The sequence below is a fragment of the Schistocerca gregaria genome, chromosome 2, assembly GCF_023897955.1.
Source record: "Schistocerca gregaria isolate iqSchGreg1 chromosome 2, iqSchGreg1.2, whole genome shotgun sequence".
Classification (NCBI taxonomy): domain Eukaryota; kingdom Metazoa; phylum Arthropoda; class Insecta; order Orthoptera; family Acrididae; genus Schistocerca; species Schistocerca gregaria.
In genome coordinates, this window is record NC_064921.1 from 742,137,721 (window position 1) to 742,155,859 (window position 18,139).

Below are 18,139 nucleotides of genomic sequence, written 5' to 3' on the forward strand. Positions count from 1 at the left end.
GTATGAAAACATATAGAAGTAACAGTAACAATAAGGCAATGAAGGTCGGTATTGTTTGCACATTTATAAAAAAATGAATGAAAACAGGCTAACAGACCCAATTAAAGAAATTAACTGGTTAGATCCGAGACGTTAAGGTTTCAGAAATATACAACAACAGAGTAGTGGATACATTTTTGGAGGCGTTGATTCACAGCAGTCTGTACCGTGGCTACAGTAATTGCAATTACACAATAGAGGTAGTGGTGTATGATAATGAGAAGACTGACTTGCCGCTAAGGAAGCAATAATTAATGGAATAAATCTTTGTATTGCGTTTCCGTACAAAAAAATTATCCGCCTGATATTGAAGTGGCAAGAACAATGGAAGACAACAAAAACTAGTACGGGGAAGGCACTGTGTGGAGAGAAATCGTACCATTTCTACCAAGATCTGGTTTAATGGTTGTAGTTCGTCAACACGAAGCATCGCGACGGTTTGTGGCGTGTGATTTGGACATGAAATTTTTGTGTAAACACCAGAGCAGAACTGACGTCAGTGCAGTGAGGTGGTAAGCGTTGTGAACCATGTGTTGTTGTCTTCCTGCACATATGAAGTTACGAGGAAAATATTTATACAGCAGTTACGCTCATCAGGTCTCCGTTTCACACAGAACATTATTTCACTTCTCAATGGAAAGAGTGTGCTAGTCCTTACAGCAATCACTGAAAATTCATTTCGAAGAGCATTTTTACTATTTGAATTTGAGAGTAATTTACTTTGTAGCTATAGCACCTTGGGATATGATATCTGTGCTCTTTTTAAATATGTTTGATGTGGTCAGAGTATTAATCATAGAAGTGTACACCAGGCTGAGCCTGACCCTGGCGTTTTTGGCTCTTTGCTGTGTCTGCACCACTGCACATACACAGTCCACTACCAACAATTTTAATTGAGTGTTGAGTGAGACGTTATAGAGGATGGACGTTAGAAGCTGTGAAACATTGTTGTTTAATTAATTTAACGGAAATGTTGAGGGGTCACTGTAATGTTGGAGAACATATCGCGTAACTGTTGTGTCGGTGATTGTGAAGTGTATGTATACGAAAATGGGTCTTTGAAATGACCGAAGACGACTTATGGAAAGTATTGTCAGAACAACTCAATTGTGAAAGTGACATAAGTCACTGTCTTTGTGAAACGTGATCCCGAAGCTGATGCTCCTGCAGCAGTTATGGTCATTGCAGAAACTGATCAGTCCGCCGAACTTTCAGACAGCGATGAAGAAAACACAGTCGTACACGCTAAGAATGGTCGTTTCTGGAACACAGCTGTTCCTGATAGAAGAGGTCGGCCAGTTGCTGATAATATTGTAGTCTATATTACAAGAGTGCGGAAATAATGAATGAATGAATTTATGAGTAACTGAGAACACCTCAAAACATCAGCATCATACGTACATTTAATTAAATGAATAGCATCTTCATCTAATTAAAATGCAAATAAAGTCTTTAGGTGCATACCACTCTCAAGTTTCATCGTTCAAAAGCTTCCACGACAGTTCTTACTTAGTCTAGAATTTTGGAAGCATTAATACTGAAAAAGTACATGATAGAGGTGAAGTGAAAAGCGTTTACTATATGAGAATCCAGTTGAAGTATAAAATACTCTACATCCAGCAAATAATTGAGGATCACAGTGATCCTCGTGTACAGTTCGTGTGACTTCAGAAGTGTACACTGCTAGGGTTAATATTTATTAATGTATATTGACTATTCTAGCTGGTTCATGGAATGATAATTATTGGAAGACTAGTTAAAAAAAAACTAATTGTGAACACAAGAACAAAACCTCTAAGGTGCAGCTATGGAGAACCAAACTGAATGACTCTAAGGTGTTACGGACGAAATGTCAATAAAATAAATAAAGAAGTATTTCAGAAAATATGTGTAACTGCAGCTTTCTGGTGGCCATGTCTTCCTACTTCATATAATAAACGAATAAGGAACAGCATAAATAAATGTTTATGGAAGGAAAGTATTAAAATTAGAAAGATTTTAAGGAGCAACTGGTGACAGTAGTGTTGTTCAATGGTCTGAGATAAGAAAAAGAGGCCACAGTGAAAATATTAAATAATATTGGGTGTAACAGGAACCAAAACGGGGAAGAACAGTAACTGGTTTATGAACTTGAGCAGTTCTCGGGTATCCGGCCGGATAGCGTAGTATATTTCTCCACAATATTTCGACTGACGAACACGCTGGCATCTTCAGGTGGTTCCTGACGAATGCTGTGCTGTTCCTCTCGGCGCCCTATGTATACTAGACGTTACCTCCTCCACCGTTCTGGTGTCTTTGGTGCGGCCGGCGCGGCGGCGCCTGGGTCTGAACTGGGGTCTGCAGTCTCCCTGCTGCCACCGTCGGGGGCGGTCCTCCATCTCTGGGGCAGCATCTCTCTCTCCAGGCTGAGTGCAGGGTTCCAAATCTGACTAAGTTGAAGGTCGCTGTCTTTATTAATTAGATCGTCCTGTAGTCGGATTTCGATGGCCTCTTTAGTAACGCAGTCCGTGAAGTAGGAGGATGGTGCCCCAGAGATTGGGGACCGACCCCGGCGGTGGCGGCAGGGAGACTGCAGACCCCAGTTCAGACCCAGGCGCCGCTTCCCCCACCACCTCCAGTAGCCGCCGCGCCGGCAGCACCGAAGACACCAGGAGAGGAACGGTGGAGGGGGTGACGGCTAGTATATATAGGGCGCCGGGAGGAACAGCACGGCGTGGCTGCGTGTGTTAAGAGCGGGAAACCGAACGACACACGGAACTGCACCAAACCAAGAGGTACTGCAGCGGCGTGCGGAAATTGCGGTGGCTCGTACGCCGCAAACGCGGGCAGCTGCAGCTATCTGAAGACGTGGTAGCAGCGGAAGTTGGCCACCACACACGAAGAGGTGGCACAACAAGAAGAAAAGGTGGTCACCCCGCCCTCCTACATTAGTAGGGGAAGCGGGCTGCCCCCCAAAGACGACGTGGACGCCTTCCGCCAAGCACTGCGGGAAGCCAACGAGGACGCAATCACCGCGGTCAAATCCGCCGTGGCGGAGGAGAGAGCGGCCCTGAGAGCGGAACTAGAAGAGACGCGTCAGGAGGTGACTCAACTAAGGGCCGCCTTGTACCTCGCGTCCCGCAACGACGCCGAACGTGGCACCGACTCCCACCAGTACGGGAGCAGACGCGGCAACACAAATGACCGCCTCCCTGGCCGACCTGACAACGCAGGTTGCTAGGGAGGTGGTTATGCAGTCGGGGAAAACCGGCGACAACAAGGAGACGGACCGCTCGGAAGCAGTCGTGACTCCTGTCTCTGCGGAAACGCAGACGACGCAGGAAGTGCCGATGGAAACCGAGGGAGAAGAAGAAGACGAGCCGTTCGAGTGCCTCCCCCTCCCCAACAAGAACTGTCTGAGGGGGGTGCTCAACAAGAACGCAGGTTCCCTGCTCGACGGCAGCTACCCCCATCATGGCAATCCCTACCCTTTCACGGTAACCAACATGCCTCCCCTACCTCATAAACCGTATTCATTCCACTTGGGGTGCGAATCCTTAAACCAAAAGATACACGGGAGGGAACTCGTCAGGCGTGCAGGTCTGTAGCTGATAAACAAGCACCCGATCTACACCGACGAGGACTGTGGGTACATGACTGACCAAGCAGTCCTGTACATCCAGCAACAGACGCCGCCAGTGGACTTCTCCCGCCTGAAGAAGATAGAATTTGGGCAGCCAGGAAGCAGCAAGAAAAAGAACAAGAAGCCGCCAGAATCACCCGGCAGATAAATTCCTTCATCCAGGGAAACCAGAGGCAAATCCAAAACGCGAAGAAAAACTTTCCCAACACAAAGGATTTCAGGAGGAACGGCTCAACCAGCTTAAACTCCTACTCCTCGGGCCAAGGCAGGCCCCTCAATATAGTGAGTGACAGCACAGCATTCTTCAGGAACCACCAGAAGATGGCAGCGTGTACGTCTGCCGAAATATTGTGGAGAAATTACGACGGTACCCGGTCGGATATCTGAGAACTGTTCAAATTGGAAATACGACGGGAAAACTTCAGATCTCATAACTGGTTTATGGTTCCTACCTGGCCATAACGAACAACACGAAACGAAAAAGCGGAAAAAGAAAGTAGCGCTCGTCAGGAGCATGATGTTTGTACGCTCTGCAAGTGGGACAAAGAGCAAGGTACTGCTGACTTTAGTAATAGTAGCTTTATTCGTCCGTAGATCTCTTTTTACAAGGATGAAGGACATGTCAAAGTATATACAAGTTTAGACCAATTACAAATACTTCGTGTACGGCAGACGGGCTAGTCGCCTTTCAGCTCCGTTTTCGGAGTACAGGAGACGTTGACTGTGGGCTAGATGGCAGCCCGGCGGCGCGGCCGGCTAGCTGCATGCGCCGGCGGCGCGCCGGATGCCCGCCCTGTAGCGCGGGTCTGCGCCGCCCGCGCTGATCGCTGGCCTGCCGGCGGCCACGGAGGGGTGCGAGCCGTCGCCGGTGCGGCCCGCCCTGGCGCGCAGCGCCTCCGCCGGCACCGTCTGCAGGTCGTACGCCTGGCCCAGGGCCGCCATCAGCCGGATGAAGGCGGCCGTCGCGTTGACGGCGCCGCCGCCCAGCTCGGCCGCCTTGTAGTCGCCGGGGAACGTGTGGTGGAAGTTGTGCCAGCCCTCGCCCAGCCCGAACGCGCCCATCGCCAGGCTGTCCGTCGCGCTGATCGACCTGCGGAAAACGCCCGACTCGTCATATCCGAAAACTCCAACACCTTAAAAAATAAACAAGTCTGTACAGTCAAACGTATATCCCGGAACCCAGAGATCGCGGCGCGCTCGGTGTGACGTCACCGACAGCGGGCCCGAGGCCCACGAGAAAGACAGGCTGCGGCGCGTACGTCACGAAGGTAGTACTTAACTCGCTCGCGCAGCTCAGCAAACAAAATGCGTTTCTAACCTTGGGAGTGTAAGAACCACTGGAATCTGCAGAAGACATATTCTTCAAGCTTGCGGTGAAATTACGGAAGACATGTGCCGTAGGGTAATCAATAACTTCAGTGTTCGTTTGAAGGAAGTTAGGAAACGAAATGGTGGCCATATTGAGCAGGTGCTGAGTTAGAACAAATCTCCATGGACGGGTTTTCATTGTAGTATATGTTCCTTTCATATTGTATTGACAATAAAGTTTATATTCAAAAACAAAATGGTAACACATTTCGTGCGCCACCCTGTACCTTCAACCAGACAATCGTCGGAAACGTGTTTGAAGGCAACCTGGTCAGGCTAAGAGCACTGTCCAGCGAGTGCAGCTAGGTGGAGGATCCCTGCTGTTTTGAGGTGACATTATATGGGGCCGACGTACGCCGCTGGTGGTAATGGAAGGCGCCGTAACGCTTGTACGATATGTGAATGACACTCTCTGACCGATAGTGCAACCATATCGGCAGCATATTGGCGAAGCATTCGTCTACATGGGCGACAATTCGCGCCCCCATCGTGCACATCTTGTGAATGACTTCCTTCAGGATAACGAAACCACTCGACTAGAGTGGCCAGCATGTTCTCCAGACATGAACCGTACCGAACATGCCTGGGATAGATTGAAAAGGGCTGTTTATGGACGACGTGACCCACCAACCACTCTGAGAGATCTACACCGAATCGCCGTTGAGGAGTGGGGCAATCTGAACCAACAGTCTCTTGATGATCTTGTGGATAGTATGGCACGACGAATACAGGCATGCGTCCATGCAAGAGGACGTGTTACCAGGTATTAGAGCTCGCGGTGTGTACAGCAGTCTGGACCACCACCTCTGAAGGTGTCGGTGTATGGTGGTACAACGTGCAATGTGTGGTTTTCATGAGTAATAAAAAGGGCGGAAATGATGTTTATGTTGACGTCTATTCCAATTTTCTGTACAGGTTCTGGAACTCTCGGAACCGATGTTACGCAAAACTTTTATTGATGTGTGTATATGTATAGATGGGTGTAAAGTATGACACTCGAAATACTGTATTTGTTTTTGCAGAAAACTGAAGGACAAAAATGTCGCATATCCAAAACCACTTGACTAAACATTTTCGAATTTAATTTAAAGCACAAAAGATCACGTTATTTCACTTATTGCGCACATTTAGATGTGTTTGCTTTGTATATCTGTACGCACTTAGAAAAAAAGGCATTACAATGCATACCAAACACTGCTAGAAAAAAAGAAAAAATGAATTCGCCAGAGCTGTGGCTAGTTGAGCCACAAAGGGAATCTGATAGTGAAAATATGGCCAAACGAGTAATTTACAGCTGATGTGGATTAAATAAAATGATACCTAAACAGTTATTTTAGTGTACACATAAATAAATTCTGCACCGGCTCAGAAGAAGTCTTGGTTCACATCTGTATGTCGCAAACGCATTCCCCCTCGGCCTCCGGTGAGGTGATTCCAAACATCATCTTCTTTCAACTGACTAAACATATAAACAACCTTGCCTATAGCAGCATAAATGGCAACCATGTTCATTCCATTGCACATCAGTGAAGCAATTACACGTACCTTCGTTCAGAAAACAGTGTAGTGACTTTTGTAGGCAGTATATGGACGGTCTACGATGCTAAGAAGCCAGGTACTAGAGTTTGATCGCACGCGTGTTGTTGCTTTATGTCAGCAACCACTGTCAATAAGAGAATGTGCGAAGCTAATAGCGGTGACACAGACTGATATGGTACACTTAAGTTTCCTAAACACACATATCGTTCCTGGTTGTTTCACTGATCGCCCTAGGGTAGCAGCTACGGCCGTGATTTCTAGCCCAATAGAACTCCGACCAGACTGCCACTACGATAAACAATGACACGCTCCACATCCCCTCTTGGTATTCTAGATAGCTCTGAGCACTATGGACCTCAACATCTGAGGTCATCAGTGCCCTAGAACTTAGAACTACTTAAACCTAACTAACCTAAGTACATCACACACATCTATGCCCGAGGCAAGATTCGAACCTGCGACCGTAGCGGTCGCGCGGTTCCAGACTGAAGCGCCTAGAGCCGCTCGACCACAGCGGCCGGTGATATTCTAGATAACCATGGAGAGATTTGAGCCTGGAACCCAGACATCATGCTGAACGGTACAAACTGTCACAAAATTATCAAGGATAAACTTTGGAAACATGGCGTAAAGATAGCTTCATAGATGTACGCCGAATAAATCTGATACCAGTTGACCGTAGTCGACATTTGTGAGGGAACCTGGTAATGCTGCAGTCACGCCCTGTCAGTTGAAACAGCAAGGTGGAGAATCAGTGACGTTCCGTGGTGATGACATGTGAGGTGGTCACACGCCATTGTTACGTCTCCAGGGCAAACCCACCGCCTCTCAAGAATACAGGGATAACATCTCCCACCCAAACGTTGAACTATTTCATCCGAATGTGGCATAAGAATTCACGTTTATCGATGACAACTCGCCAGTCTATTTTGCATTCATCGCCAACGATTTCATCAGTCGTGTAGTTATTGTACGTGGACTGGCCTCCGTGCACTCTCGGTATAAAGCCCATGGAACATATTTGGGTTCGATTGAAAAGAGACGTGTAAACACAGCCTGTCGCATCACGAAAACTTAGGAGAGCTGATCAGGATTGCCACTGAAGAATAGGTTAAATTAGGCCAGCGTTGGTTAACTTGCTCGTATGCCGCATGACGCGTAGAGCGTAGGCTTGTATTCAAGCAGTGGTGCCATGTTACTCTACAATGAATGAGGTTGCTACGCAATGGGCTCACATCAAGAAAATGATTTTTGTTTATTAGAGTGGGAGTCATTTGCTGTCAAGAAACTGGAAGATGCATTACTTTTCAATGCCATACCTCCTTACACAGAATAACTAAGAATTTTTGTTTGTGATTTGTGTTTAAGTGCGTCACTATCGCTGACGTCTTTCAATACTTTGTCTTTCATGATCAAAGTCGTAGCGTGTTGCTGGCTGGCAGTCCCAGAGTGGTATGTTAGAGCTGCCGACAAACGTCTTGGTGCAGTAAAGGGCTTCTTTAAGTGATCCATAAGTTTTCAAAGTTTGTATGTGATTGATTCATGAATAGAACCGTAAACTCAACGAGTTTGCATTGTGCCCGCGAACTGGCATGCCGTGTGCAGTGCCTTGACAAAATGGCGACGAAGAAGTAAAGAATTTTTATGTGTTGGAATGTGTGAGATATTTATCTGTTACAATAGTGCAGCATTTATTCAGAAGATGTTATGGAAAAGAACCGCCATGCAAACCGAGCATTGTGTTTTGGTTATCTCAGTTAAGAGAAAAGTACCGATCGATCAAGTGTGCCGGAGGCAATCGTGAGAAGGAAGAAGGGAAGTTTTGTACCTATTACCAAAAAAATCCATGGTCCACACAAGCCACGAACATGGAACAATACAGCAAACTTTGTGGGAGATTTTGAGACCGCGGTTTCATTTCAAACTGTACCGTCTGCAGCTCATGCAATAATTAAAAAAAATGGCTGGCACCTTCAGTTTTGCAGCACAATGCGGGAAGCATTTGAGAGTGAACATTCAGGCTGATATTCAGCGCCAAGCGAACTTCCACTTATGTGGAGGGCTTAAATGGCACAATGTGAGAATGTGGTTCACTTAAAATCCTCATGAAACTATGGCTCATGAGCCTGATTCAACGACGGTTAATGTTTTCCGCGCAGTATCACAGACAAGAAGGGGATTCCTTTCCTTGGACCATTGATGTCCTTCGGTGGATAACTACAAATGGACGCTAGATTGGGCGTAGTGGTGAAGAAGAAGTGGCTCTATTCTTTTGACCTCTCAGATTTCCTGACCTAATGCGTTGTGGCTTTTTCCTTTGGGAGCACATTAACAACCGTGTGTATATATCCCACTGCAGGAATAACGGAACAGCTCCAAGAGCACAACATTGTTGCTTTGATGATCACAGACAGGATGTTGCTGCATAAGGTATGGATCAACATTTGGACGTATGACGTATGACAAGAGGGGCTGTTAATGAACATTCTTAGAGCTCAAACTGCAAACTTGGTGACTTTACGGTTCTATCCACGCATCTATACATATCACATATTTGTACACGTGATACTTCAGAAAATATACAGCCTTGAAAACAAATTACTCATTTACAGTAGCCCTCAAGTCCGTAATGTTGTCATATTTCACTATCTCTTGCACGGCTATCCGGGCTATGTGCAACATCAAAGGTTTCGCAACCTCCCTCCTAGTTTGAACTGCACTCGCCTCATCGTACTGCATTTATTGGGTGATTTTATTGTGTAGTGAGATGTAGCATTTGACAAAAAAAAAGTCATTGAGACGTAAAAACAAACAGTGCCATTGATCTCACCGCATGATGCTAGCTTCCTTGCTCACAGCAGCAGGACTATTCATAAAACATAAACAAATAATGTAGGTCGGGCTACGGGTGCGACAATCAAACAAACGAAGGACGTAAACTGATTAGTGATAATTACATCCGATACCTCATCCTGTGCGAATGCCTGCAAAGTTCAAACTCAAACTTCAAAATCGTCGTTAGTTAATAGAACGATGAGTCCTGATACTGATTCTACTCATTGCTGGTCTCAGGCCTTATCGTTCAAACTCAAACTTCAAAATCATCGTTAGTTAATAGAACGATGAGTCCTGATACTGATTTTACTCATTGCTGGTCTCAGGCCTTATCGTTACTATCAAAATGTAAAATACTTCTATAGAAATCCCGACGCGCTGTGGATGCGTTGTGATACCCACATCTGAGCAACGACTGTCCTCAGTTAACCTTGTCAGTACATCATAATGTTACCAAACTGAAAGAGAAAAGTAGACATAAACTTTCTATGAGTATCGCACCGCGTTGTAATGTAAAAAAAAAATAAAAAAAAAAAAAAAAAAAAAATTGCTGGAGAAACCAACGTTTCGGTCACGGTTGCAGTAGCCTTCTTCTGGGTATTCAGTAGACCCAGAAGAAGGCCAATGTAAAAGTGGGCAAACGTTGGTTTCTCCAGTAATGTTTTTTGCGCTCTGACTGTGTGATACTCTGAAAACTTTTATGTCAACCGACTGGCGGCGGAAGCCTACGCAATTACAGGACAGAGAAAACTTAATTATAGCTCGCAGATAGTAGGAACTCTTACTTTAAGCAATTCCCTCACTGAAGCCAGTGAAGCGTACAGATAGAAAGAGAGAAGTAGGGGAAGTTAAGGTACAAATGAGTGAAAGAAAAAGAAACGGCCAGCTGCCGCTCATATTCGTGGTATGGAGTGCAACAGAGCAGCGAGTGTGTGTTTCCTCGCCGTGTTGATGCTGTCCGGAACGGCGTATAATTCAACGGTTTTGAAGTTTTTCATTTTTGTCTTTGAGAGGTTATTGTGCCTGGACTGTGTTCTATCGATACGATTTGTGTAGAGATGAGGTCATGTGTAAAATTACGACACGTAATAAGGAACCCTATTTAAGTGATGCTGGAATATTTTTGTAGGAATAAATAATGATACATAGTGAATATGAACGTTCAAGTTCAAGAGTACTGTTTACTATCGCCGCCAGTTCCCGCTTGTAGGATCCTTTTTTTAAACATTCATATGAGGATGCTTTGAGTAGCAATCATAATTATGTTTGACGCAGTTTGTGATATTCTGCTCTAGTTGAGGTTGTAAGTAGGCTGTTTAGGTTTTTTTATTGGTAACGCCGCCGCCACGTAGCGCTCTGTATGAAAATCACTGGCTGTGCTGTGTGCAGTCTGTGGCTGGTTTGCATTGTTGTCTGCCATTGTAGTGTTGGGCAGCGGCAGCTGGATGTGAACAGCGCGTAGCGTTGGGCAGTTGGAGGTGAGCCGCCAGCAGTGGTGGACGTGGGGGAGAGAGATGGCGGAGATTTGTAATTTGTAAGACTGGATGTCATGAACTATCATATATATTTTGACTATTAATGTAAATACACTGTTTGTTCTCTATTAAAATCTTTCATTTGCTAACTATACCTATCAGTAGTTAGTGCCTTCCGTAGTTTGAATCTTTTATTTAGCTGGCAGTAGTGGTGCTCGCTGTATTGCAGTAGTTCGAGTAACGAAGATTTTTTGTGAGGTAAGTGATTTGTGAAAGGTATAGGTTAATGTTAGTCAGGGCCATTCTTTTGTAGGGATTATTGAAAATCAGATTGCGTTGCGCTAAAAATATTGTGTGTCAGTTTAAGCACAGTCGTGTATAATTTTTCACAGGGGACGTTTCAAGGTTGGTCCATCTATGTTATCGGACCAAAAATATTCAGTATGCAGTATTGACCAGTAAATGTCACGAGAGGTCGACCTGCCAGCATAAGAGAGAGCGAGGGCTACGGTATTGTCAGTAGAGAAGCAGTAACAGCTCAGTGATTCTGAACGTAGACTTGCCGTTGGACGTCATCTGAGTAACAGATCCATTTTCATCCCTTCTACAGCTGCGAAACTCGACTGTTGGTGACGTGATTGTCAAGTGGAAACGCGGAGGAATAACACAGCTGAACCATGACCACGCAGACCTCATGCAATGATAGGCAGGGACAGTCGAGCGTTACAGAGACTGGCTGCCCGAAATCGCATGAAATCAGCGGAAGGAATCAATCGTGAGTTCAAAAGAGCATAACAGCAGTCCGGCTAGCTCAATGACCCTGGATGAGGAGTTAAAAAGAATGGGATGAAAAGGTCAAGCAACTGGCGATTAGCCACATACACATACACACACCAAAAAAGGTTTAGCACCACCTCTGTTCCGAGAGTTCCGAAACCTGTACAGAAAATTAGAATCGAGATCAAAATAAACATCATTTCCGCCCTTTTTATTGTTCATGAAAACCACACATTGCATGTTGTACCACCATACACCGACACCTTCAGAGGTGGTGGTCCAGATTGCTGTACACATCGGTACCTCTAATACCCAGTAACACGTCCTCTTGCATTTATGCAAGCCTTTATTCGTCGTGGCATACTATCCACAAGTTCACCAAGGCACTGTTGTTCCAGATTTTCCCACGCGTCAACGGCGATTCGGCTTAGATCCCTCAGAGTGGTTGGTGGGTCACGTTTTCCATAAACAGCACTTTTGAATCTATTCCAGGCATGTTCGATAGGGTTCATATATGGAGAACATGCAGCCTGCTCTAGTCGAGCGATTTCGTTATCCGGAAGGACGTAATTCACAAGATGAGCACGATGGAGGCGCGAATTGTTGCCCATGAAGACGACTGCTTCGCCGATATGCTGCCGATATGGTTGCACTATCGGTCAGAGAGTGTCGTTCACGTATCGTACAACCATTATAGTGCCTTCCATTACCACCAGCTGCTTACATCGGCCCCATTTAATGCCACCCCAAAACAGCACTCGCTGCGTCTGAGGAGTTCAGCTTCACCGGGTTGCCTCCAAACACTTCTTCGACGATTGTCTGGTTGAAGGCATATGCGACACTCATCGGTGAAGAGAATGTGATACCAATCCTGAGCGGTCCATTCGGCATGTTGTTGGACCCATCTGTGCGCGCTGCGTGGTGTCGCGGTTGCAAATATTGACCTCGCCATGGACGCCGGGAGTGAAGTTGGGCATCATGCTGCCTACTGTGCACAGTTTGAGTCGTATCACGATGTCCTGTGGCTGCACGAAAAGCATCATTCAACATGGTGGCATTGCTATCAGCGATCCACCGAGCCATAATCCGTAGGTAGCAGTCATCCACCGCAGTAGTAGCCCTTGGGCGACCTGAGCGAGGCGTATCATTGACAGTTCCTGTCTCTCTGTATCTCCTCCATGTCCGAACAACATTGCTTTGGTTCACTCCGAGACGCCTGGACACTTCCCTTGTTGAGAGCACTTCCTGGCACAAAGTAACAATGCAAACCACGGTCCTGACTGCCTAGGCATGGTTGAACACTACAGACAACATGAGCCTTGTACCTCCTTCCTGGTGGAAGGACTGGAACTGATCGGCGGTGCCTCCGTCTAATTGGCGCTGCTAATGCATGGTTGTCTACATCTTTGGGTGGGTGTAGTGGCACCTCTGAACAGTCATAGGAACTGTGTCTGTGATGCAGTATCCACAGTCAACGGCTATCTTCAGGAGATCTGGGAACTGGGGTGATAGGGGGTGATGCAAAACTTTTTTTTGATGTGCCAATGGTAAACGACGCTTGAGCTGGAGTAAAGAGTAACGCCACAATGGATGACTGGAAAAGAGTGATTTGGAGTGATTAATTGTGCTATACCGTTTGGTAATCAGATGAAACATCCTGGAGAACATTACCTGCTATCGTGTGTAGTGCCAACAATGGAGTACAGGTGAGGTGGGATTGCAGTAAAGAGCTGTTTTTGTGATTATGGTGTGGCCTCCCTTATGCTCTTAAGAAAATGGTAAATGCAGTAGGGGCGAACATATTTCACAACACTGCGTACTGCGTGCTACAGAGAAACGGTGATCGTCTGTTTCAACATGACAATGCATCCTGTCATAAAGTAGCACCTGGAGGCAACTGTTTGTGGACAAGAACATTCCTGAAATGGACTGGCCTGCCCAGAGCTCCAATTTTCAACGAGTGGAAAACCTTTGGGATTAGTTAAAATGTCGACTTCGCTCCGGAATTCACAGTTCAAAATCACTATCTTCTACTCTTTCTGCTCTTGAAGAATGGGCCGCTGTTCTTCCACAGACAGTCAGATGTTCCCAGCATAGTTCATGCCGTCATAAAGACGAAGGGTGGAATATTTCATATTAACGTCCACTAAGATGCGTCCGGAAACGTTTGATCAGATAGTGTACATGCTACGAGAGAATCTGTACTCACTTGTCGAACGGGCGATGTCCGAAGACGTGTGCTACGCTGTTGATGCACCACGTGATGTTGAGGGAGACGGTGTAGCGGAGAACGGACGCCAGGTGCCAGGACACCCAGCCGCTCTCTCCCCACAGAGCCACCGGGATCCAGGCGGGCAGCACGAAGCAGAACAGCGGCATGATTACTGGGTACAGCCTGCGGCATAGGCACAGTAACGTCAAGTCTGGGAGTAGCGCATACGGCGGCATCTGCTACACAATGTTCCTGTCTCCCCTTCAAAAATGTTCAAATGTGTGTGAGTTTCTAAGGGACCAAACTGCTGAGGTAATCGGTCCCTAGACTTATACACTATTTAAACTAACTTATGCTAAGAACAACACACACACACACACACCCATGCCCGAGGGAGGACTCGAACCTCCTGCGCGGGGGGGGGGGGGGGGGGGGGAGGAGGGGGGCGCAGTCAGTGACATTGTGACTCTAACCGCGCTGACACTCCGCGCTGCGTTCTCCCCTTCTAACTGTAGAAGAACACGTAGGTGTTTAGCAGTAACAGAAAAGTCGTTTGAAGGAATGATTCACATATTTACAGCAACATTTACTCGGTCCAGTCGCATTAACATGACCACCGAACATAGGTTCGACTTCAGCGAGCAATAACCACTCACAGATGGCAGCTGTCAGCACTGGGAGTGGACGATGTATAACGCGTGCCACCGTGATTAAAGTACGCTGGAGAGCCACATAAACTGCTACACCTGGCTAATATCGTGTAGGGTCCACGTGAGCACGCAGAAGTGCCGCGACATGACGTGGCATGGACTCGACCAATATCTGAAGTAGTGCTGGAGGGAACTGACATTATGAATCCTGCAGAGCTGTCCATAAATCCGTAACAGTACAACGGGGTGGATATTGCTGAACAGCACATTGCAAGTCATCCGAGATATGCTCAATAATGCTCATGTCTCAGAAGAGCGTTCCTGGGGCCACTTTGTACCAATACTGGACGTGTGTGGTGTCGCATTGTTCTGCTGGAATTGTCCAAGTCTGACGGAAAGCACAATGGGCATGAATGGATGCACGTCATCAGACAGGATGCTTACATTCGTGTCAGCTGTCAGAGTCGTATCTTCATATATCAGCAGTCCCATGTCATTCGAACTCCACTTGCCGCACACCATTACAGAGCCTCGACCAGCTTGAGCAGTCCCGTGCTGACATGCAGCGTCCATGGATTCATGAAGTTGTCTCCATACCCGTAATCGTCCATCTGCTCGATACAATTTTAAACGAGACTCGTCCGACCAGGCAACATGTTTCTAGTCGCCAACAGTTCAATGTCGCTACTGACGGGCCCAGGCCAGGCGAAAAACTTTATATCGTGAAGTCATCTAACGTACACGAGTGGGCCTTCGGCCCCGAAAGCCCGTATCGATGGTATTTCGTTGAATGGTTCGCACATTGACCTTTGTTGATGGCCCAGTATTGAAATCTGCTGTAATTTGCGGAAGGCTTGCACTTACATCACGTTGAACGATCGTGGAACGATTCTCTAGAGTCGTCGTTGGCCCCGTTCTTGTAGGAGCTTTTTCCGACCACAGAAATGTCGACCGGATTCCTGATATTCGCGATACACAGATCAAATCGTCGTACGGGAAAATGCCCGCTTCATCGCTACCTCGCAGGTGCTTTGTCCCACCGCTCGTGCGACGACTATAAAACCATGTTCAAAATCACTTAAATCTTGATAACCTACCAACGGAGGAGCAGTTACCGATCTAACAACTGCCCCAGACACTTATTTAGAGGCATTGCCCATTGCAGCGCCGTATTCTGCCTGTTTAAATACACTCCTGGAAATGGAAAAAAGAACACATTGACACCGGTGTGTCAGACCCACCATACTTGCTCCGGACACTGCGAGAGGGCTGTACAAGCAATGATCACACGCACGGCACAGCGGACACACCAGGAACCGCGGTGTTGACCGTCGAATGGCGCTAGCTGCGCAGCATTTGTGCACCGCCGCCGTCAGTGGCAGCCAGTTTGCCGTGGCATACGGAGCTCCATCGCAGTCTTTAACACTGGTAGCATGCCGCGACAGCGTGGACGTGAACCGTATGTGCAGTTGACGGACTTTGAGCGAGGGCGTATAGTGGGCATGCGGGAGGCCGGGTGGACGTACCGCCGAATTGCTCAACACGTGGGGCGTGAGGTCTCCACAGTACATCGATGTTGTCGCCAGTGGTCGGCGGAAGGTGCCCGTGCCCGTCGACCTGGGACCGGACCGCAGCGACGCACGGATGCACGCCAAGACCGTAGGATCCTACGCAGTGCAGTAGGGGACCGCACCGCCACTTCCCAGCAAATTAGGGACACTGTTGCTCCTGGGGTATCTGCGAGGACCATTCGCAACCGTCTCCATGAAGCTGGGCTACGGTCCCGCACACCGTTAGGCCGTCTTCCGCTCACGCCCCAACATCGTGCAGCCCGCCTCCAGTGGTGTCGCGACAGGAGTGAATGGAGGGACGAATGGAGACGTGTCGTCTTCAGCGATGAGAGTCGCTTCTGCCTTGGTGCCAATGATGGTCGTATGCGTGTTTGGCGCCGTGCAGGTGAGCGCCACAATCAGGACTGCATACGACCGAGGCACACAGGGCCAACACCCGGCATCATGGTGTGGGGAGCGATCTCCTACACTGGCCGTACACCTCTGGTGATCGTCGAGGGGACACTGAATAGTGCACGGTACATCCAAACCGTCATGGAACCCATCGTTCTACCATTCCTAGACCGGCAAGGGAACTTGCTGTTCCAACAGGACAATGCACGTCCGCATGTATCCCGTGCCACCCAACGTGCTCTAGAAGGTGTAAGTCAACTACCCTGGCCTGCAAGATCTCCGGATCTGTCCCCCATTGAGCATGTTTGGGACTGGATGAAGCATCGTCTCACGCGGTCTGCACGTCCAGCACGAACGCTGGTCCAACTGAGGCGCCAGGTGGAAATGGCATGGCAAGCCGTTGCACAGGACTACATCCAGCATCTCTACGATCGTCTCCATGGGAGAATAGCAGCCTGCATTGCTGCGAAAGGTGGATATACACTGTACTAGTGCGACATTGTGCATGCTCTGTTGCCTGTGTCTATGTGCCTGTGGTTCTGTCAGTGTGATCATGTGATGTATCTGACCCCAGGAATGTGTCAATAAAGTTTCCCCTTCCTGGGACAATGAATTCACGGTGTTCTTATTTCAATTTCCAGGAGTGTATTTCTGTATTTGAATAGACATGCCTATACCAGTGTCTTTGGCGCTTCAGGGTATAACGTGAATGGCAAAATGACGCTACCCAAAACCGACACCAAGGCAATTGTGGTTCACCACGGGCCATAGATGCAGGGGTGAACGACGGCTGCGGAGATGTGTGTGGGTGAACAGACGTGCAACTGTTAAGCAACTGACAGCCCAGATGAACCAACGGGCTACCAACAGTGTCTTCTCAACGACCGTTTAGCGAATGTTGATGTGTATGACTCTCCGCTGCTGGCGCCTGGTTCATGCACCCATGTTGACTATGTTTGTTGGCAACGATGGCTGGTATTTGCACGCGATTACTACAATTGCACGACCACTGACCTGCCCCAGGTGGCTGATCCGTACTGATGCTCGCGTTGGTGCTGTTTGTAGCTTTCCGCCCTGTGTTGGAGGCCAGACGGTATCGTTTAGTTGGCATGGCGGCGGTTGTTTGTCTTCTTCTCGTATTGACTGGCGCCATTCGGTTTCGCAAACGTTGCCTGTCCCCTGGCGGTAGCAGCGGCCGTTATCGATATGTATTAACTGTTGCTCTATCTTTGGGGCGACATCGTTGTTTTGCCAGGTCGTGTGAGTGTGCGACTTCGGTTGGGGAATCAGGAGAAGTCAGCTCGGTGCAGCGCGTGGACATGCCGGGACCGCTGGCGGCAGGCCTGGACTACCAGATGGAAGGGCTGTGGTCACGAGGGTGCACGACCTCGTCGTAAACCGGATCCAGCAAGCTTTAATATGAGTGCATTTCAATGCAAGTAGAGAAACCTCCACCATTGTGATATCTCGCGATTCTGCAGTGACATGGGTTCGTGTTGCTGTTTGTAGTGTCGCCGAGGTGAAGAGCAGCGAGTGGAGTGCTTGCGGAAGGCGGATCTGATTAGCTTTCCTCGACTTCTTATTGCTATTTACTGCGTTCAACTTGTCACAATTTGTTAACTTCAACGAGCAGTAATCTTTCTTTCCCGGTGGCCGCT

At 47.7% G+C, this 18,139-nt stretch overlaps 1 protein-coding gene across 2 annotated transcripts in view; it reads right to left on the bottom strand.

Annotated features, from left to right (window-relative positions):
- Positions 1–4,221: 4,221 nt before the first annotated feature.
- The window catches only part of LOC126334919 (acyl-CoA Delta-9 desaturase-like), a 113,298-nt gene continuing 99,380 nt past the window's right edge, over positions 4,222–18,139 (bottom strand). For both annotated transcript variants that reach the window (XM_049997639.1, XM_049997640.1), the window contains exons 5-6: positions 13,865–14,050; positions 4,222–4,751 (exon numbers count right to left, since the gene is read on the bottom strand). In XM_049997639.1, coding sequence (XP_049853596.1) covers positions 4,418–4,751; positions 13,865–14,050 — 520 coding nt within the window. In that variant the 3' untranslated portion in view covers positions 4,222–4,417. The remainder of the gene's footprint in view (positions 4,752–13,864; positions 14,051–18,139) is intronic.